The sequence below is a fragment of the Artemia franciscana genome, chromosome 8, assembly GCF_032884065.1.
Source record: "Artemia franciscana chromosome 8, ASM3288406v1, whole genome shotgun sequence".
In the NCBI taxonomy this organism is placed as follows: Eukaryota; Metazoa; Arthropoda; class Branchiopoda; order Anostraca; family Artemiidae; genus Artemia; species Artemia franciscana.
The window spans coordinates 40,054,980-40,077,917 of NC_088870.1; the positions used below are offsets into that span (position 1 = coordinate 40,054,980).

Below are 22,938 nucleotides of genomic sequence, written 5' to 3' on the forward strand. Positions count from 1 at the left end.
ATAACGCGCTCTTTACAACAAAGCATCCATTATCTCTCTCAAGCATGTTTCTATTTGGTAAGTACCAAATGAGCCCTAACTTAAATAATCTGGAACTCAACATTGAGCTCACCAACTTGGGGCACGATAAATCCAAGAAATAAACAGATCAATTTCACCTCTGGGTCTTCAACCCTTTCAACGAAGCATTTGTGGCTAGGAATACTATCAGAGATCAAGCCCTGAAAGTACAAAAAAAGCTTTCTGTAATTCAGTCTGGACCAAATTTTCTAGGACCATCCAATGTGCCTTACTTGAATAAAGTAAGCTGTGCTTAGCCGTCTATGAAAATACTTTGCAGTCGGCACTTGTGTTACTAACGCTACAAACAAAAGTATCACAATCGTTGGAAAATTGTACAAATGTCAAAAAAATTGTACCTTGTCTCAACATTTATTTTCGCGTGTTGCACTTTGCGCAACACGCAACTATTGCGCTACTCGTGCAGCTATATATGAAATTATTGTATCAGACATTTTCTTTCAGTTTCCTTCTCCATTCCTTCGTTTTTCTTTTCCTTTTAATAAAATGCATGTACTCCCTCACCACTTGAAGGAAGTGTTTGGAGTAACATATTACTTTAGGCAAAAATATGTTGCTTTCCGCTATTTATCTATGAGCACCGTAAACACCTCGAACGGGCCCAAAATTCGTTCCAAATGACGATTTTCATACAGATCAGGGGCTAAAATCGAATTTTAACTCTGTATTCTTACATAATGTTTTCCAAAAGTTGTTGCTAGGACTTGTTATTTACCCATGGCGAACCAAATTTCCACTGATCTTCTAAGCATTTATTTTTGCTTACGTGTTTGTGACAAAAGAAAATATTTTTCGATTAGATTGAAGCATCACTCTGTGGCTACCGAGACAGCACAGTTTTCCCTATCAAGAGTTTGTATTCAAATCTCCCTTTTACTTTTTGTGATGATTCCGATGGGCAGGGGTTTGCTCCTGTAGCTCCTCCCTAATATACGCTACTGCTTGTTCTTTTGACATGAAATATGTCCAGTTGGCAACCCTGTGCTCAATTAGCAAGTCTTAACATAAATAAAAAATATTGAATTGTGCCATTTTTTCTAAATGTACCAAATTTTGTGTGATTGTACCAGTGGAGATGAAATATACTAAAATGGTACAATTGTACCACTGCCGATAGTTGCAATAATTTTGACTAACTTGTCTGAAAAACAGCATTGCTTTCCACAGCATTTTCTTGAATGTCATTTTTTTCGTGGTTCATTTCTGTTATAGAAAGATGCACGTGTCAACACTTGTTTCAGCCATCTATTTAAAGATTTATTTTGATCAGCTAACTAAATTTCGAATAATTAAATCAAGGCATGGATTAGATACTAGATAAATCTTTTCAGAGCTCCAAATTCATAGAGGTCAGACTTAAGGCCAGAGTTGCCAACAGTAGGCCTACATATTTCGTGTCCAACGGACATAATCCTATGTGCCGGTACACAATGATATAATAGGGTAAATAACAAACATATTTTAGAATTCTGAGACATAAAAGTGACATATTTTGCAAATGTATGATAAAAAAAAAATATATTTCCCTGCTGGATACATATTACTTTAAAAAAAATGTCATTTTTCACAAAAGTAGTGCTAAAACTACTTATCTAGCACTAAATCTAAATAACTACTTAATAACTGCTTAATGTTTACATTTTATACTGTATTTTTTGGAGTTGCTTGCTTTTTCCTGAAGATAACTATTTGCAAATACTCTTGAAATTCTTTACGAATTTGTGTTCTTTTGTCTGTAAACGATTGTACTTTTCTTTACTTTTAGGCTACAGTCTAAAAGTAAGATAATAATATATATTTGCTAAAAGTTTTAGATAATAAAAGTTTTTATTAATAAAACTAATAAAAGTTTTGATAATAAAACTCTAAAAGTTTTAGATAATAGGCAAGCAGGCACCTTTCTCCTTAGCAATTTCTTCCGGCTCCTAATAGTCAGGCTAATCCATCTATTCATCAAGTGTTACTAACTGAAAATTAAAAGTTGACTAAAAGGAAAGATTTGGATTTTTGATGACCTGGAATCAATTTTGATTTCAATAAATGTATAAAAAAAAAATAGCAGCTTATTGTGCTCATTCCAATATACATATAATTTTCAGTTTAGTGTTACCCATCAAAGGCTACGAGCCTGAAAATATATGCCAAATTCGAAAAACGTGAAAACACCTCCCTAAAAGTCAAATAATCTTAATGGAACTCACACCATCAGATTCAGCATACCAGAGAACCGTTCTGTAGAGGTGTTATGCTCCTATCTATAAAAATGTGAAATTTCCTAGTTTTTGCCAGAAGAAGGATCACGGATTCGTTTTTATTTGTTGTTGCTGCTTTTTCTAGGGGTGATCTTATCGAACCAATGGTACTAGAATATCGCAAGAGGGATCGTTCAAACGAAAATTAAAAGATCTAGTGTCTTTTTTAAGTAACCAAAAAACTGGAGCACAACTAGTCCCCAGTATAGTTGAAAGGTACAATAGATATGTGTTTGGAGATGACAGGACCCCTCAGAACCACCATAGGAAGGGCCGCTAGTTGTGAAGTTTGCCTATTGTCTACATATACTATTTGCTAAAGGGAAGCATACCGACATATTCCAAGGGAGAGAGGATATCTTCTGGGGATGGATTTTCTACATGACGAATTTCCCATTGAGATGGAGGTAGCTGGGGCTGAGCTTTTCAGAGGAAATTTTACTATGGGGAAATTTGCCAGAAAAGTTTTGGGAAGAACTTGCAACAGGGATGGAATTGTCCAGGAGTAATTTCCCGGTGGAAGAATTTTACATGGGAGGAACTTTAAATCGAGTAATTTGTCGTGGGTAAATTTTCCACAGAGGGTAGGCCTACTGGATTTCTTGGGATTATCTGAAAAACGATCAGAAATAAGTAAAAAAAACACGTTTTTTCTTCTGATAGTAAGGATTGACTCTAAAACTTAAAACGAACAGAAATTAATCAGTATATGACGGGGCTACCCCGTCCTGAATACCCACTTCTCTATGTCAACGTTTGGCATTTTGTCTCATTTCTTTGAGAACAATTCTTAAAACACAAGGGCCGTATAATTGAATCAAAACCTTTTTTAAAAGTTCTTTAAAAAAACTCTAGCGTGAAGAGAGCGGTATTGAAGAAAGGCAGCTCCGTCATATACAAAATAAATTCTATTCGTTTTAAATTTTGATTTTGCTCCTTACTTTAAGTAGAAAAAAAACTTGTTTTCTTAATTAATGAAGTAAAGAGTGATAAGGTTACAATCTATTTTTTATTTCTAACCAAGGCACCTTGTGTAGAAAGGGTTGTCGTTGAAGCTTCGAAAGGAGCTCGATTGGAAACTGAAAGTTCTAATTCTCTTTCCAAGAATAAAAAGTGGTTGTAGGGGAAACACCCCTCCCCTCACAAGCCCGTCATTTCTCCAAACCTTTTCAATCAAATTTTTGAGATTGCAAACTTTTTCAGCATATTTGAATGGTCCAGTAATCATGTTTTTTTGGTGAACCCTCCCTCCAAAAGCTTTCAGGCTAAGGGCTACGAGTTATACCAGTTCCCCATTATTAACATATAAGAATTTTTATAGAAGAGGTCGTATAAACTTTGGAGGGGGCTAATAGGACTCAGAAGTTTTGGTGCCATTTTTAAGAGTCAGAAGTGGTCAGAGGGCAACTAGCCACCCCCTCCATGTCCCCTTTTCCTAGGTACATCTGAAAGAAATGTTTAGATATCCAGGTTTTAAAAAATAGTCCACAGAGTATATAACAATACCTACAAGGTTGAAATAGCCCCCAGAGCCCTGGGACAAGAGTTGTATGTTATGCACCAGGGATATATAAGTTTTTAAATGCATTGGGTGGTCTATAAAGTTTAAATGGGGCTTATTTGATTTGAAACTGGAAGTTCTAGTTACCCTCTTAAGAGTCAAAAGCGATCGGATAGTAACGAGCCTTTCCCCTACCAACCTTATGGCCATAAGGCTCCAATGTCTTTTTTGAAGGGAGGCCGTAAAATAATATTAAATAATATAAATAATAATAATATAAACAATATATAATAATAATATATATATAATATATAATATAATATAATATATATATATAATATAATATAATAATATATATAAATAATATATGATAATAATAATAATAATAATAATAATAATATAAATAATAATAATATAATAAAATAATAGGGAGGCCGTGAAAAAAAAGGGAGGCCGTAAATCCGAACTGTATGAATTTGAAGCTCTGAAAAATGCCAATATAATCCCTGCCTCGAATAAACTATTCGAAATTTAGTTATTTCAGCAAAATAATTGGCAGAAATAAGTGTTTGCACATGTGTTTGGCACCTAGTCTGCTTTCTCTTCGAACTAAAAGTAACAAAATTATATTGGCTATATCATGCGCAAATTGGATGACAGTTAGTTTAACAGTTCAAAATATGGATGACACCTATTAATCTACAGTGAACAGATATAAAATTTGTAAATCGGTATTTCGGACAGATATACAGTGTTCATCATCAGCAATAAAACATGCTGATGATGATGTACTGCTGACGATGAGCACTGTATACGCGTTCAAAACATACAGTTAAAAATTTATATCTGTTCAATGTCGATTAAAAGGTTTCATCCCTATTTTGAACTGTTATACTTTCGTCGTGGAGAGGCAGTGTAGTCTTCGAAGTTATCTGGATTTTAGTTGGAATCGAAGTTTCACAATCATGTGCTGCACACGTTGCTATTTAGTGACAACACTACTAACCATGGTAAGTTAACTTTCAACAAGTTTACGAGGCCTTTTTTGGCACCCAACATTGCGCTTCCATTGTCTAATGCAGATATTGTGATATTTCTAGTAGGAATGTCTTGCACTACATACTTTTCAATAATTAGCTTTTTGAGAGCTATCACTGACACTGAAAAAACAAATTATCCACTAGTTTCCCTTGCTTTGGGTAGAAATACCGTATTATGATGACTAGAAATTTGTAGTTGTTACGTCTTTGGATCGATCAACAATAGATGAGAATTTTGTTCATTGCAAAATATTAAGAAACTCATCTTTTCCTGCTTTCCCGACTACATTTTTGAGCAATACAATTGAACTTGTGCAATCCAAGCAGTGAGAGCCAATTCAAGTTTAGTTACATTAACTCTTCAAAGCTCTTTATCCATGTTCATATGGACTTATGCCTTCTTTACGTAAGGAGTATTTCTTAATCGTTTCTAAGGCTCAATCTGTTGCTAACACACATGAGACGTGGCATTTCTTTAGAATTTGTATATTGAACCAGATCTCCAAACAAGCAAGCCCAAAATAACGCCGTAGGCATGTAATAAAGAATAAAAAAGACAAAATAAGAAAGTCACCGGTTACTTCACGTCAACACATCTATAAAGCCAATCATACATGGAGTCCTAAACACTTTTGTTAAAAAAAAAAATCACTGAATTAGATGAAAATCATCAAATTGAAAATCCCCAAGGGAGTAAAAAATATCCAAATTTGGTGATAAATCACCAAAGGTGTCTTTACCTACAAAGATGTCTTTGTAGTCAGTGTCTTTGCCAGAGTGTCTTTGACTCTCCGGTAAATGCGGTCGAGCTATCAGGTGTACAACTACAGGCACTTCATTTGGTTATCTATTTTATATATATTCCTATATATATTTCTTTTATATTTTGTATTTTTAATATTCTTACATTTATATATTTCTTATATTTTGTCTTTTATATATTTTTTTATTTCTTTTATATTTTTCATATATATTTCTTTTTCAGGGGATCAATTTTCATTGGTTATCTATCACCGAAGTTGTCTTCGACTACAAAGATGTCTTTGTAGTCAGTGTCTTTGCCAGTGTCTTTGACTCTCCTGCAAATGCGGTCGAGCCCCGAGTCTCGTATTTCGGAGCGGATTTCTTTCAGCTGTACAACTACAGGCGCTTCATTTGGTTTTGTATTTCTTTTTCAGGGAATCCATATTCATTGGTTATCTATCACCAAAGGTGTCTTTGGCTACAAAGATGTTTTTGTAGTCAGTGTCTTTTCCAGAATGTCTTTGACTCTCCGGCAAATGCGGTCGAGCTATCAGGTGTACAACTATAGGCGACTACAAAGATGTCTTTGATTTCAGTGTTTTTGCCAGGGTGTCTTTGACTCTCCGGCAAGCGGTCGAGCCCCGAGTATCGTATTTCGGAGCAGATTTCTATTTTATTTTAATTAGCGGATTTCTATCAGCTGTACAACTACAGGCGCTTCATTTGGTTATCTATTTTTTGCTGTAAGCTCAGTTCGTGCAAGTTTGAAGCTTAGTTCAGACTAAGCAGAATTTCAGTTTTGTAACCGGCTTTGAATATCCCAAATGAAAAACGGCCTTTTTTACAGCAGAAATTTGGTTTGGTCATCCACGTTTCATTTCAAGCTGAATTGATAGAAAGCTACAGCTAAGAGGGCAGCTTTTCCCTAGATTTTCAAATTTTCTTACCCCCCCCCTCTTTGAAATTATGGAAAATATCATTTTTAGTATTTGTATAGAAAATGTCTTTTTCGATATTTTCATGGAAGAAATGAAATAAAAAATATGAGACCCCCCCTTTCTTTGAATTAAACCCCTCTTTTAATACAATGTAAATTGTTCCGTGAATTGATTTCGAAAAGTACACTCCCTTCCCTCATCTACATTTCTGTGAATTGATGCTGCTGCCGAGAGCAAGGAAACCTAGACTTAACTAGGATGAAAGAAGACAAATAAAGCAAACCTTGGGTCATAAAACTGACTAGGGCTTTAAACACACGCTTAATGGGTTAAAAATCCGTAAATATATCTGCAAACAAAAAGAAGGCACAAAAATAGGGCTGAGAATGGAACTGTGATTGGTCAAAGGGAGAGCGAATAAACCACAATTTGATTGATCTGAATAATTTTGAGAACAAACAACTAATCAATATAACATCTGCTTAGTTGTTTTCCAGGGTAATACTCCGCCAAAGCACAGGGTGCCCCTTCAATAGTGGCATGAACAATTGAAATCGTTTATTTTTGTTTGAACTACAATTCTTCTGTTTACTTTATGTAGCATTCCACCCATTTTACTCACCCATACCCTAAACTCATTTGAATTAAAAGTCTTACCTTGACACCATTTTTAAAAAATCATTGACCAATCGCATGAAGTTATTGTTTTATATATTTTAAACGTTTACTTATTGATCAATATTTTGACCGTTAATTTCTTAAAAAAATTTTTCTTTATTTGTAGATGCAAGTTTTCTTATCAAAATTATTTATTGTTTTTTTTTTTTTTTTTTTTTTTTTTGTGGAACTGTTTAAAACAAGCCTTATGTAAATACAAATTATTGATTGTGCTTACTTTTCGAAACAGATATTGCTGAAACTGGAAAAATTAAAGTTTGATTCGATCTACATGTGGATATGCTGAGGGGACAGTTACCGCTCCCAATTTCGATGTCCTCGTGTTTAGATCTGAAAGTAAAAGATTTAATAAATTATTAACTACCCTTCAAATTTTTCATGATAAGGTGGTAAACCTGAAATTGGTTCCATTGGAACTGAATCCTCGGGTAACTGAACCCCAAGCAACTAAACTTCTGTAACTAAACCCACGTGAAACTGCGCCCCCTCGCAACTCGACCCCGTGCAACTGAACGCTAGTGTAACTTCTGAACTCCCGTTGCAACTCTGCCCCCGTACAACTGAGTCCCCATACAACTGAACCCTATTTAACTAAACCCTCGTGCAACTGAAGCCCCATACAAATCAGCCCCATTTAGCTTAACTCCCTTTAAATGAACCCTTGTGTTACTGAGCCCCCATGCTAATGAGCTCCAATGCAAGTGAACCCACATATAGCAGAACCCGAGTGCGACTCAACCCAATTTAATTGAAACCCCATTTAACTGAATTCCGTGCAATTGAACCCCATTTGACAGAGTACTCGTACAAATCAACACCCGTACTCAGTTTTTCAGTATTCTGCAAATATGAGGCAAAATCATGAGATAAAACACAAGCTGAAATTTTGACATGTTCATTATTGTTGTAATTGTTTGGCTTTCAAGGCCATAAAATAAATATCTGTCAAGATCTTTCACAAAAAGCTCAGTTTTGTCGTCACAAAAAAAAAGAAAATTGGACGTCACAGACCATTAAAGCCAGATTTATTTCTTCTTTTTTAAGCCTGTTAATGAAAGTTCCCTTGGCCCTCTCTACTTACTGGAATTTTTTTTTATTACTTTTGTCTTTTTGTTATTTCCGCTTTACAACATTTTCTCCGCTCTTATTTTGTTAGCGTTTAGGTTGAAAAAGGTTAATTATCCGTCTCGGCGTAGAGTTGGGACACGAGCTATTTTTGTTTTGTATGGATCTTTGAGTAGAATTTTCTTACTGAGTTGGTTGTCTTCGTCAAAGTCCCCTAGATACAGTCTACTCACACTGAAAGTAAATAATGAATAGGAGAAAATCGACTTTTGATCTATTTCGAGGTGTCAAGAGCCGATACAGCCTAAATTAATTTAAAGCTTTTGTGGCTTACAATTTTTAGAAAATTAATTTTGGGTTTTTAAATTTTCTTAAATCGTGTCGATTTTTGGCGCGGAAAACTTATTTTTTTTTGCTCATCCGCTTAAGTGGCAGCTTTTGCCACAGCAGCCTGAAATCAGAACACAAGTTCTCAAATCTGTCTTAAATCGTGAGCGCTTTTCTGTATCTAAATTCACCGAGTTCAGAGATTTTCAACAAAGATGTTTGTTACTTAATATTCAGCAAAGGTCTGTTTCATCTGAAAAATTATTATCGAATAACAATTTATTCAAAAAACAGGTAACTAACCCTTTTCAACCCGAATGCTAACGGACAACAAGCAGAGAAAATATTGTAAAGTGGAAAACAAAAGAAAAGAAAATTGATAATAAAAACCTTACAGCATGTAGAGAAAAGCCCAAGGGAACCTCCATTAACAGACATAAAAAGAAGAAATGAATCCGGCTTAAATGGTTTATGACGTCCGATTTTCTTTTCTTGTGAAAACGAAACTGAGTTTTTTGTGAAATATCTAAGCAGGCATTGTTTTATGACTTAAAAAACTAAAAAATTACAGCAAGATTGAACATGTAAAAATTTCAGCTTGTGTTTTATCCCATGATTTTGCCTGGCAAGTAAACTGGCTTTTATGGTTTGTGACGTCCGATTTTCTTTTTTTTGTGACGACAAAACTGAGCTTTTTCTTCTGAATGATCTTGACTGGCATTTACTTTATTACTTTTAAAAACAAACAATTGCAACTTGATTAAATATCTAAAGATTCCAACTTGTGTTTTACCCTACGCTCTAGCCTCATATTTGTAGAATACTGAAAAACTGAGTAACTGGGTTGAGCTGCAAGGGTTCTCAGTCACGTGGGGCTCAGTTGCATCTGGGTCGAGTAACACGGGGGTTCGGTAACATGGGGGTTGAGTTAAATAGGATTAAGTAATACGGGGGTTCAGTTGCACGAGGCTTCAATTACACCAGGGTTCAGTTGCATGGGGGTTCAGTTGTACGGAGGTCCATTTGCAAAGGAGTTCAGTTTACTCAGCCTTCAGTTACAGCAGGTTTCAGTTACACGCACACCACTGAAATTGGCTCTTCGGTGTCCAGGTCTAGCGTCTTTTGGATCTGAAGTCGAGACAGCACCACAGTAATTTTGGTACCAAAGATGTATGAAGGTCAAACTTCAGCGTAAACACCAAGATATTAAGAAGGGGGCAGCCCCCTTTATATAATTAATAATTTTTTTTCGCTATAAGTTTTAATGTTGCTCCTTACTTTCAGTTAAAAAAAACTTGTTTTTTTAATTAATATTGGATTTATTTAAATTATACAGGGAAATCGGGCCGTCCCTCCATAGAAAATTCCTTCTTCCCACGGACAATTCCTCCTTTGAAACCCTCCTTCGTGAAAAGGTTTTCCCGCAATTAACCCGCCCCCTAGTAGAAAGTTGCTCCCTCAGAAAATTCCTTCTTTTAAGAGATAAGATTTATTTTTCAGGAAATACGCATACAATATTACATTTTACTATTCCCCCAAAGGGTGTTTGGCCTGTCAAGAAGGGGGAAGACAAAAGAGTCACTTACTCAGAGAGACAAGAGCAAAAAGGAGAAGAAAAAAATATAATTAAACTAAAAACTATAGGAAACAAAACTAAATAGATTGAATAGACTAAATTAATTAAGTAGATTAGTAGATTAAATAGACTCAATGCAATAATAATAATAATAATAATAATATATATATATATATATATATATATATATATATATATATATATATATATATATATATATATATATATATATATATATGAAATAAATAGATAAATAAATTCTAAGAAGCCGAAGAATTAAAAAAAAAATTAGAACAAACCGAATGATTGGCACCTTCGAGCTGATTCGGCAACTTATTCCACATAATATGACTCACATTTAAAGGATTAAAATCTGACCTTACACAAGCAGCAAAAGAAACTTGGATACAATTTTTGGTATTACAAACATTATAATTATTCTGATCAGAGGTAAAAGATGGCAGAACACTCAGGGGACGGGGGAGGTCACCATGAAGCTGAGAAAAAATAAAACATGCACACGAAGGAATATACAGTGACTCGAGGTCAAGTAATGGGATAACTCCTGAACGATTAGTTTCCTTAATGAGGTTTCTAGTTTTATTATAAATCTTAGAAAGTGATTTTAACAATGAAGGAAAGGCTGACATCCGGACAGTAAGAACCGTAAGATTGGATCAAGCAGTGTAAAAGGATTCTCAAAATTGATCCAGGGAAAGTATGTTTAAGTTTCCTAAAAATACCGAGACTCCTGCATATCTTCATTTTAATCAAATCAATGCGACGTTTAAAAGACAAGTGCTGATCAACAAGAATGACCAAAAAACAAACATAACCATCTTTAAATTTATGAATTATCCCATTTGGCTGATGAATTTCTGATAAATGGGGATAAATCTGAGAAACATGCAAAAATATTAAGAAACTGGACTTAGGGTAAGATAATTTGCATCCAGCCATAAAATTACTCTCTCAAGCAAATTTTGCAAATTTAACCCGAAGCTCTGATTCACAATTTCCCAGCAAATCAGCAAACAATTGTGTGCTGTCATCAGCAAAACAAACAAGGACATCAGAAGATGGCCAACTATAGTTGGCACTATGGGCGAGGGAAGTCTTAGGGTGACGAAGTCTACAGCAATTAATAAGTTTCTGTTTTTTACGACATAAAAAAGATCATCTACATAAATTAAAATAGCACAGGCCCTAAAACTGATCCCTGAGGGACGTCAAACTTCACTTGTGAGGGTGAACGGAAAATTGGATCGACAGAAATTAACCTATCATTCCAATGAGACTGAAACCAAGTAAATACATTACCTCTAATGCCAAAATGAGACGTCTTCGATAGAAAAATATCATAGGTTAAGTAATCGAATGCCCTTAAGAATATCCAGGAATATAGAGGCCGGAATTAATCCCGAATCTAATGTGGAATGTATAAAATTCAAATGGGTCATACAGACATGTTCAGTGAAATGCTTAATTCGGAAACCAAATTGAAAATCGTGAAGATTTTTTTTTTAGATTTTAGAAAAGCAAGGAGACGAGAAAGCGTACCATTTCCAAAGATTTTACTAAATACTGGTAAAATTGTAATTGGTCGATAATTTGCTGGATCATTTCTTGGTCTACGTTTTTACGGAACAATAATCCGAGCACGCTTGAGAGCATCCAGAAAAACACTACATTTAAATGAAAGATTAACAAGTTTTGTTAGAGACACAACTATTGAAGGATTAATAGATTTAACTACCTTAGTAGGAACTGGACCAGATGAGGACGAATTTTTCATTAAAAATACTAGTAATTTCACTTACTGTTACTGGCTCTAGAAACATAGACTTAAGAAAATTCGGCCCGAGGTGAGATCTAAAGTCCAGCTTAGGCCGAGATAAAGTAACTCTGGAAGCTATATTCTTATCAATACTAGCGAAGAAAGACGTGAATGCCTCTCGGACATTAAGCTCAACCTCTACAACCTCATCACCATTGACCAGACTCATAGGTAAAGAGCTAGATTGAGAACCAGGTATAAGCACAGAATTTATTACCTTCCAAGTTATACGAATATCATTGCCACATACAGCAAAATTTTTTAGATAATAAAGAGATTTGGCCTTCTTACACAAGGAATTATACATATTCCGGTAAATCTTGAACTGACAAAGACGAATAGCGCTCGCTGAAAGTGAAGCGTATTTATAAGCCCTCCAGAAATTATTTTTCCTTTCCAGCTTTTGAAAAGTCTGGATATCATCCATGGATTTGCGGAACAACCCTTTTGGACCTACGATTAGAAGCTGCTACTTTACAAATGGTAATAATATCTTCTTTTACGGTTCCATAAAATGACTCAAATAAACAAGAAATATCCCTATCATCATCAAACAACCTCCACAAATTTTCCGCCAATTTAGACCCAAGAAGAGATAACTCTTTCTCTGCAAACCTAATAGAATAGGAATCAAACACTCAAGACCAGTTATTCTTACCCTGTTTAAAGCGGAACCAAAAATACAATGGAGAATGGTCGGAGACATCACTAACTAAAATTGAGTTTTCCTTCAAGCTAAGCGTAGAGAAGATATTGTCAATCAAAGAAGCTGTAACATTAGTTACTCGTGTGGGGATGGATGTAGTTGGTAGAGTTCCTGCGGCAAGCATGGTTGAAAGAAAATCAACTGAAGCCGAAGAATTTGAATCCATAAAATTTATATTAAAGTCACCCATTATGATTAACTGACACGTATGTTCAGTATTATGTCAAGTATCTCCTCAAAATTCCCAAGAAAAGACGAAATTGGACCACTAGGAGAGCGATAAATATTGCCTACGATAGATCAGTACCATTAGATCTAATTTCTATAAATTGTGACACAAAAATACCTTCAGAATTCCTTGATAAGTCATCCCGCAAGCAGTGATGCAAATCACCAGATACAGATATGGAAAGACCTCCTTTAGCCATCTTGCAACGGTGTATATATCCCATTTTGGAACCATGAATATCCAATATTATTTCATTGCCAGAATCCAAAGAAGTCTCGCATAAATCAACAACATCAGGCTATCCGTCGAAAATAATTTGTCTTAAATTATCTATTGACGAGGTGAGACCCTGAATGTAAATCTGAAATGCAGTCATGGAATAATTTCCTTTGGTAGCCTCCCCTCCTCCGAAATCCGAAACACATTTACTATTGCAAATAGGGTTTATATTTATCGGATTTTGATTAGCCTGACCCGCATAATTATTTACGATACTAATTACATCAGAAGGACTATTTTTGAGCTCCAAAAGGCGCCTCTCACGGCTTAAAATATTGAAAAAAGCAAGTTTTACTTGGAGTCCATTTAAGTCATCAGATGAACAAAAAAGAAATCTTTACTTAAATCTATTACAAAAGAAAAACCTGTCAAAGGATTACAAACACATAAATAATTAATAACACAGCAGGTATTACTGGGATTAACCATAAGCATGGAAAGAAAAAAAAAATAAAAGAAAGTAAATAAATAAAATAAAAATTAAACTAAATGAATGAGAAAGTGTGATAAAATAAATGAAAAGTATTGTCATGAGGAAGGCATTTACAAATCAAAAAAAAAAATATGAACAAATCGCAGACTAATACATTCATGCAAATAATTTATTTTCTGTATACGAGTTTCACCTGGAACTTTGGCAAGAACTTGTCCATGATCAGACCAAGCACTTCTTGGGCCAAAGGTGCTAAGAGCCGTGTTTCATAGATCGTGACACTTTTTAGTTAGGTTTTCCAAAACAAATATACTTGACTTTACCAACTTACTTTTTGCTGGAAGCACTTTTCGAGCAATATCCATGCTTGAAAATTTAACCAGAACGGGGACGATTTTCGCATTCTCAGTTTGAGTAGTAGGCATACGGATTCGATTAGCCTTTAAGAAGTCTATTCTTTTGAAATCTTGCAAGCTCATTATTTATGTTATCTCTAGATTAAGATTTTCCATTAATTGCGCATTGGGGTTTGGTTTCATAGCGTAGAAAATTAGGGTATCAAGTAAAGTATCCTGCTCAAGTTGGTCACCCCTATCTTCTAATTTAGAAATTTCATTTTCAAGCAAGTTCACTGTATTATAAAGTGTTTGAAGGGTTGTTTAAATTTTTTCCAGTTTGACATTATATTCAAGGGAAATAGAATTATAATCTTCGTTCACAATAGCATCACTGATAATTTCCGAATCTCGGCGATCTTTCATTGTATCTAATACGACTCGAGGAATGTCATTCATTAGGTTGGACCTAGTATTCATTAGTTCCTCTTGAGTTTCATTTAATATCAAACTGTTCGTGGTAACCAACTATAGTAAGGAACGACCCGGCTCAATAGTAACCGAAACTCTAAACAACGAAATTTTGATACCAATAGTTACATCAAAAGAATTGTATTTTAATGCTGATTTTCAGTATATAAGTTTCAACAAGTTTAATCTTACCCATCAAAAGTTGTGAGCCTGAAAAAGTTTTCCCCCAGACACTTCCCCTTAACATCTTCACATGTAAAATTGATTCAGTAAAGAGTAAGTTAGACACATTAAAAGAAATTCGTATAGGAATTATGGCAAATTCCTCCAGTGTTAAATTTCCCCTGTAAATTTCATCCCCCAGAAACTTCCTTTCCCATGGAAAATTGTCTCTGTGGAAAATTCCCAAGCAGAAAATTCACCCCCTTCTGCCGAAAAATGTATGTATACTTCCCAATAACAAATACTATACGTAAACAATGGACAAAATTTATAACTTAATGACCTTTCCCCAGGGGCTGTGGGGGGTCATGTTATCTCCAAGGGTATAGTTATTGGGGCAAAAGGACGACTTTAAGGAAAAAGAGGGGTGGGAGGGGGTCTAGTTGCCCTCCATTTTTGTCACTTAAAAAGAGCACTAAAACTTTTAATTTTCATTAGAATGAAACCTTTTCCGATATCCAAGGATCATTGGTTCGATGTGATCACCCCTGGGGAAATCAAAAGCAAAAAACACGCATCCATGATCTTTCTTCTGGCAAAAAAATAAAAAGATTACACATTTTAAATATAGGAGCTTGAAACTTCTACATTAGGATTCTCGTATACGATAAATCTGATGATGTGATTTTCGTTATGATCCCTTGACTTTTGGAGGGTGTTTCCTCCTTTAATTGAAAACCAGGCAAATTTTCTCAGGCGCTTAGCTTTTGATGGGTAGAACTAAACTTAATAAATTTTATATATTTGGAACAGCGTAATAAGTCGATTTGGACACAAGTCGATATATCTACGGCTATCAAAATTTTATTTTTTAGAGTTTTGGTTACTATTGAGCCGTGTCACTCTTTACTTACAGTTCGTTTCCACAAATTCTTTGAAAAATCGAAAAGATTTGAAATATCCTCTTTTTGATATTTGAACTAAAATCGAAAATTATAATCAAAATTTTTAATTGGACATTCTTAATCGAGACTCTAAATTCTAATTAAATTCTAAATTCGAACAATTAAAATAAAAAAATGAAATAAAGATTCGAAAGCGATTGTCAATTAAAACTGAACCAAAATTTAATAAATTTTTTTTTCAGAAGTGAAGTTTTAGAGCGGCATTAAACCAAAGATGCGCATAATTAAAGTCAAATATATTTCAAGCTTCAAACGACCGTACATCAATGAATAAATGATTAAATCAATGAATAAATACCAATGAATAAATGAAATGTAAAATTAACAGAAATTACAATAAATAACCAAGTCTAACTTAAAACTAACAGAAACTACTACAAAGTGAAGGGCTAAAGCCCTATGTGCTTTATAAACACCAAAACATAAGTTACACTTAGCTGAGAAGAAAATACATTTCCAACGTTTCCTCTATTGTAATTTTTGTAAATCTGATATTGTTGTCACTTTCAGGAGTGACTATCAATACATACTAAATATAATCTAATTCAATTGTTCTATTCAGTAATCCTGATCATGATATTGATATTTTTTTAAGTCACCGGAAATAAAAAGACGTGAGTCAAATTATAAATTGTTTTCAGTGAAGTAAGTTAAATTCTGGTCTTTAGAGAGCACAGGGAGGGGGTCAGCCATACTCTTTTTTGTGGTAGTTTCTTCTCGTTGTAAGTTTGAGTAGGCTGTTTCGGTCTCGAGTTGAGTATCTTTTACTTATTGATAGTGATTTATTATCGTTTTACGCTTGAAATAATATTTGACTTTGATTCTGCTCATCTTTTGTTAAATATCACTCTTTACTTTTTTTTTCTTTTTAGAAAACTCCTTCAGTGGAAAAAGTTTTTCAAAATTATAGACGCAAAAATGGCAAAAAAAATTCGGCTTGGGTTTTCTTTTAAGGTTTCTTAGAATGTGAAAGATTCTTGGATAAACTTTGGTGGCCAGAAATTCTGATCTAAGATTATTGCAGAACGCCTGCTACGAATAGTGTCAGTATGACTAGATCATTTATTTTGAAACCTCCTAGCAGCGTTGCAAAATTCGTTAAATTAAAACCTTTAAGTTATTCCTAGGAGATGGCAAATTCTTGGACAAAGTTTAAGGACAGGTAATTCAGCCTTTTTACAATTAAATAAAAAAAAACAAGTTTTTCTTAACGGAAAACAAGGAGTGGCATTAAAACTTAAAACGAACAGAAATTACTTCGTATATGAAAGGTGCTGCTTCCTCATCAACGCCCCGCTCTTTACGCTAAAGTTAGACTCTTTCTCTTAGCTCTACTTTTTAAAATAGTAAAGATGCTTTATCGAGTTTTTTGACTCTTTTTCATAACTCTACTTTTTAAAATAGTAAAAACTTTAGCGTAAAGATCGGGGCGTTGATGAGGAAGCAGCCCCTTTCATATACGAAGTAATTTCTGTCCGTCTTAAGTTTTAATGCCGCTCCTTACTTTCCATTAAAAAACTTGTTTTTTTATTTAATTTCTGAACGTTTTTGAATCAATGCATGTTTTGATTTTGGCTTTCCGCAGATGAATAATTAAAACAAAATTTGCATATTTATTTTTTTTTTGGCTAAATGGCTTTCTCATAGTTTTGATCGAATGATTTTGAGAAAAAAGGAGCGGGGGAGGAGGCCTATTTGCCCTCCGACTTTTTGGTTACTTAAAAAGGCAACTAGAACTTTTAATTTTTTACGGATGTTTTTATTAGTAAAAGATATACGTTACTTACAAATTAGCTTACGTAACTAACTTCCGTATTCTCATGTTTTTATTATGTATATGGGGGGGGGGGGGGTGACCCCCTCGTAAGTACCTCGCTCTTTACACTAAAGCTTAAATTTTGTCCCAATTTCTTAAGAATGACCCATGAATCACAAAAGCCGTAGAATAAATAGTTGAAATTACTAAAAATACTTTAGCGTAAAGAACGGGGTATTAGGAGGAAAATCCAGCACTCCCTTCATGAAAATTTTCTTCCCCCACGACAAATTCCTCCAAGGAAAGTTTCCCCAAAATATCTCCCTCTTATCAACCCCCCCCCCCCCCCCACAACCTAAAAATCCCCCTGAAAACGTCTGTACACTTCCAAATAACCATTACTATGCACTGGTCAAAGTGTGTAACTTGTAGCCCCTCCCACAGGGACTGTTGGGGAGTAAGTCACCCTTAAAGACATGGTTATAAGTTTTTTTGACTACGGTGAATAAAATGGCTATCTCAGAAATTTGATCCAGTGACTTTAGGAAAATAATTGGCGTGGGAGGGGGCCTAGGTGCCCTCCAATTTTTTTGGTCACTTAAAAAGGGCACTAGAACTTTTCATTTCCGTTAGAATGAGCCCTCTCGCAAGACTCTAGGACCACTAGGTCTATACGATCACCCCTTATCACCCCTTATCTTATCAGGCTCGTATCGTATATATTTAAAATCAGTATTAAAATGCGATTCTTTTGATGTAACTATTGGTATCAAAATTTCATTTTTTTAGAGTTTCGGTTACTATTGAGCCGGGTCGCTCCTTACTACAGTTCGTTACCACGAACTGTCTGATATTTGTTTAAAATATGCTGATAAGCTTATTTATCGTTTCCCTTAGCATTATAAAAATTGTAAGGTACCATTTAAAAATCTTAAAAATTTCAAATAATCCTAAAGGTAGGTATTTAAACAAGAGGGGTAAAACAGATTTATAGCCCATCCCTTAGGATCTCAATTTTTTTTGGCAAATTCTTTTATTTTTAAACCGAGTCCTCTTTTCTCCGAAATGGTAGCTTCCCAAAAAAAAATCTGAAAGACATGTGACAAGTTACTAGCTATTGAACATATACACATTGTTAGTTTGGTTTGATTGGGAGGGGGGATAAAGGAAAACTGTTAAGAGAGCCAAGACAGAAAATAAAATGATTAATATTTTTACTACTACAAAACATTGCAAGGTTAAACTACCTAAGGCACACACTGGCAAAGAATCAAATCTATTTTACCATGGTCAAAGCTTGTGATTTGGCAGTCTTCCAAGGAAATCCCAAGCTTTTTAGGTGAATCGTCTCTCACTTTCCAAGCAACGTCTTTGTTTATTTATAATATTAAATAAAAGAAAATTAAGAAAGTTTGAACATTATTAAATGTCATAACGGCTAAACTTTAAAAGCTTAACTTAAGGGGTAAACTTAAAAGATTAACTTAAGGGGTAAATTAAAACTTAAAGGCTAAAACTAAAAACTTTAAAAATGCTAAAAAATTACTCTACAGCTCGGCGTGCCCTTCTAGTTTTTCCAGGCAGTATAAATGGATTCTTGATGTTTTCTAATCTCTCAGGCAACTCATCTTCAGAAATTGAATAGCATACTTGGCCATCGCAGCAGTTCATTTGACTTGAGCTACTTATTGAAGGTAAGCCCCTAACTGACTTACCGCCGATGCAAGACAGAGAAGAAGCTTGAAAAATGAATGCCTGTACCATCAAAAGGAGAACAGCGAGCCTCCTCTGCATCTGAAAGTGAGTTTATATCAAGAATAAACCATGAATTATGGTTCAAGTATTTTCGGCTCACAAATTTCTGAGACACTACTCTCTGTAGCAACTTATTGTTTTCTGAAAACCTACAAATCCTTAAAGGCATCTTTATTTATTTTTTTAAACAAAAGAAGGACTAACCCCTCCCACTCATTGAACTCAATTTCAGGCCCCTTCAACGGTTAGGAACTTAAACAAGGTATTAGCCAGCTTTGAAATTCTATAGATAAGCGTTAGTTGAATTTTTGTTTCTAAACATTGCAATATCTTTAAAATGTGAAATTTACTTCAAGTATTTGTTTAAAAAAGGAGTTAACTGAATTTTTTTCTTTACAAATATACTTTTCAAATCCAAAATACTTTTATTGGTGAATGTATTGCCAGTAAAAACTATTTATCCAGAACTATTAGCAAAATTAAAGGAATTTTACTAATTAAATAATGACAATTCAAGCCTTGAGAAGGTTTTAGTGAAAATTCATGATTTTAGCGTAAGTGGGAGATAATTTCGTACAAAACCTCCATACTCCAAACTTCGCCATTTTTTTTCTCTTGCAGCCGAGTTTGCGGTAATAATGGTACAACTAAGATCGGTTATTCGGTAAGGAAGTTGGCTACGGAGTTCGATACAATGTCGGGTTAGGAACTTTCCGATTTTGTTACCACATAAATTTAACGGTATCAAAATCGGTGATACCCACAGCTAATTTTGGTACTTAAGACTTAAAAGTAATGCGTATTACGTGATAGACGAATCCATTAATAAGGATAGACGAAGACGTTAATAAAGATAGAATAAAATTCAGGCCAAATATTTATCCATAGGTCCTTTGAAAACTCTCCCCGTCCAAGAACAAAAAACCGCTTGATACAAAATATTTGCTTAGCCCCTTTGTCCTCATTATTAGCCATCGCAAATTTTTGATGGTTTTCTCCTTTTCTCCCAAACACAGATTTAGCTCTCCGTCACCGTCGTTTACGATTCGTTCAAGATGCTTGTTGGTGCATTCTTGTAACCATGTATTTCGTTGTGCTTCATTTTTCATTAACATTCATCACCTTGTATAATTTGGACGATATTGTGCTTTGACTTGTCTTTTAATCGTAGATTTAGCTGTGAAACATTTCTGTTTGCGAGTCAGTTTGATTCTCGCTGTCACTTGTTCCCTGCTATTTACTTTATCTGCTCGGAGTCATTCATCATTTTGTATAATTTTTCATGTCATAGATATCAAAAATGGTGCGATTACCCCTGAAAAAAAAATGACGCAAGGGGCTGTTTAAATATGTATTTACAAAAACTTCATTAGCATGAAAAATGTTACCGTAATGAGGTTTTAAGGGGGTGGTCGTGTGAGCTTTAAAAGAGGTTCATTTGATTAAAAATGTATAATTCTAGTTCCCTTTTAAGAGTCAAAAGTAATGGGCTGAATTGGAAAATTCAGGAAATGACAAGGGAGATGATCAAAAATGCAATATTTGCATGCTATAAGCACTGCTACAACTACCATTACTACCACTACCACACTACTCCATTTACGGAGAAGAAATTCGATCTAAATCATTAGAGGCCATATGCATGCACATTATCAAAAAAGCATATCTAAAGAATTGTCTGGGCGTTAAGTTGGAGCTTTCAGAGAATGCTTCAAGGGTAAGATCATCTGACAAAAGGCAATATGTGCACACTCCTGCCAGTACTACGGTTACTATTATATTTACTACTACTACTACTTCTACTGCAACTATATGTAAGGCTAAGAGCACTGGGATGAAAACTTCAAGAACTAATCGAGCATAAACTTTATCAAAAGACCATATCAGCTATGTCATAGTAAAGGCTAATTGTATTAAGTTGAAACTTTCAGTACTTTATGAGATGGATGTTCTACTGACTAATATACAATATGGTAATATTACTCAAGCTACTAGTACTACCGTTACTTACTATTAACACTATTAATAGTAACATAGATACTACTACTCTTGCAACTTTGCCTAAGGGTATGAAGGTGAACTTTCGAAGGAATTTTGAGGGGTGAAGGCGAACTGAACCACAACACATCGTCTGTATGCAGGTTGTCAATAGAGTGTAACAACAATATCTTAGGAACAGTTTGGTGTGTCAAGTTGAAACTAACAATTCTTGTTGTGAGGAATGTTGAACTAGTCAAATTAAATATTTGCATCTTAATTTTGCTGCTTCTACTCATTCTACTAACACTGTTACCATTATTACTGTTTCTTTTACTACTAATGCCAATAAAGCTTAGGCTATTACTACTAATTCTACTGTTACTGCTACTACTACTGCTATTAAAATAAAGGGTATTAAGACGAAAAATTTGGGACATATAGAAACTATATAGATCTAAATCCAAACCCACTATGCCCACACAGATTGTCAAGCGGACATATCAGATATGCTTCAAAAACGGTTGATGGTGTTCAGCGGAAACTTTCAGCGTGTTTTGAAGAGGATGTTGAAGAAACCAAAGGTACTATGCGCGTACTGCTACTAATGCTGCTACAACTGTTGCTACTAAGCTAGCTAAGGATATTAAGGAATATTTATTTCCTTAATATTTAATATCTAGGAATATTTAGCCGGGCGTTGAATTAAATGAAAAAAAGCTATGATCATGTGGACTTTCAAAAAGTTGACAAAGCAATATCTCAAGAACAACTTATATTATTAATTTGGACCTTTAAGGTTAAGTCATGGGGGATTTTGAACTAGCTAGAAGGCGCTATGTGTATACTTTTAATACTATTACTACATTGACTGTAGCTAATGACGCTAAGGTTATTAAGGTGAGACTTTTAGGAACATTTAGGGGAGTTTAAGTTAAACGAACACACCATATGTATGCTAGTTTTCAAAAGGGCGTATAAGCAATATCAAAGGCAGCATCACTCTAAAATTACTAGAAATATCATTTAAACTTGTATAGGACCTACCTTAATTCATAATTAAAAGTTCTAGTGCCCCTTGTAAGAGTAAAAAGAGATTGAAGGGCAAGCAGCCCTTCTCTGAAGCCCATTCATTTCCAAACACATCCAGTCAGAATTTGGAGATGGCCATTTTGTTCAGCACAGTAGAACGGTCCAACAACTATGTCTTTAAAGATATTACGCATGTCAATCCCCCATGATTATGCAATTGGCCCACTATGCTTGTAAAAGTAAACGTTGGTTTTAAACGAAAACAAAACTCATTATGGCTTAGGGTTACCAATGAGTTACCTCAGTAATATATTGAGAACGACTGGGGGTATTAAGTTAAAGCTTTTGGGACTACTTCTGGTCTTACAATTTAAATAAATCAAAAGAGCGTAAGTGCATCTACGATGTCAAAAAGCATAGATGGAATCTTTCGGGAATGATATTAATTTTTATTTTTCAGGTGAACTTGATGAGGTATAAAACTAAATTAAAAAGTGCCATTTGTGTCAAGATAAAAAATTGTTGAAAAAGTTTCTCCAACATAAAAAAGCAAGCCAAACTACAGATTCTTATAGAAAAATAACTTTCCCACGGAAAAAACCATGCCAATAAAAAACGAACAGAGATGAATTTAAAAACTTTTTCAGTAAAACAAATTTTCAAAGAAAAGTAAAGAGCTCCATTAAGCCAAAAATGAGCAGAATTATAGTTAAATGATCTTCCAAGCGTAAAACTACAACAACTCACTATTAATAGAAAGATAAAACTAAAAAACGAACAGAAATTACAATAGCTTGCC

General features: G+C 34.5%; 1 protein-coding gene across 2 annotated transcripts in view; it reads right to left on the bottom strand.

The window, feature by feature from the left end:
* The window catches only part of LOC136030422 (uncharacterized), a 38,919-nt gene that overhangs the window by 8,587 nt on the left and 7,394 nt on the right, over nt 1-22,938 (bottom strand). For both annotated transcript variants that reach the window (XM_065709390.1, XM_065709386.1), the window contains exons 2-3: nt 18,922-19,169; nt 7,452-7,564 (exon numbers count right to left, since the gene is read on the bottom strand). In XM_065709390.1, the coding sequence (XP_065565462.1) occupies nt 7,452-7,564; nt 18,922-19,169 (361 nt within the window). The remainder of the gene's footprint in view (nt 1-7,451; nt 7,565-18,921; nt 19,170-22,938) is intronic.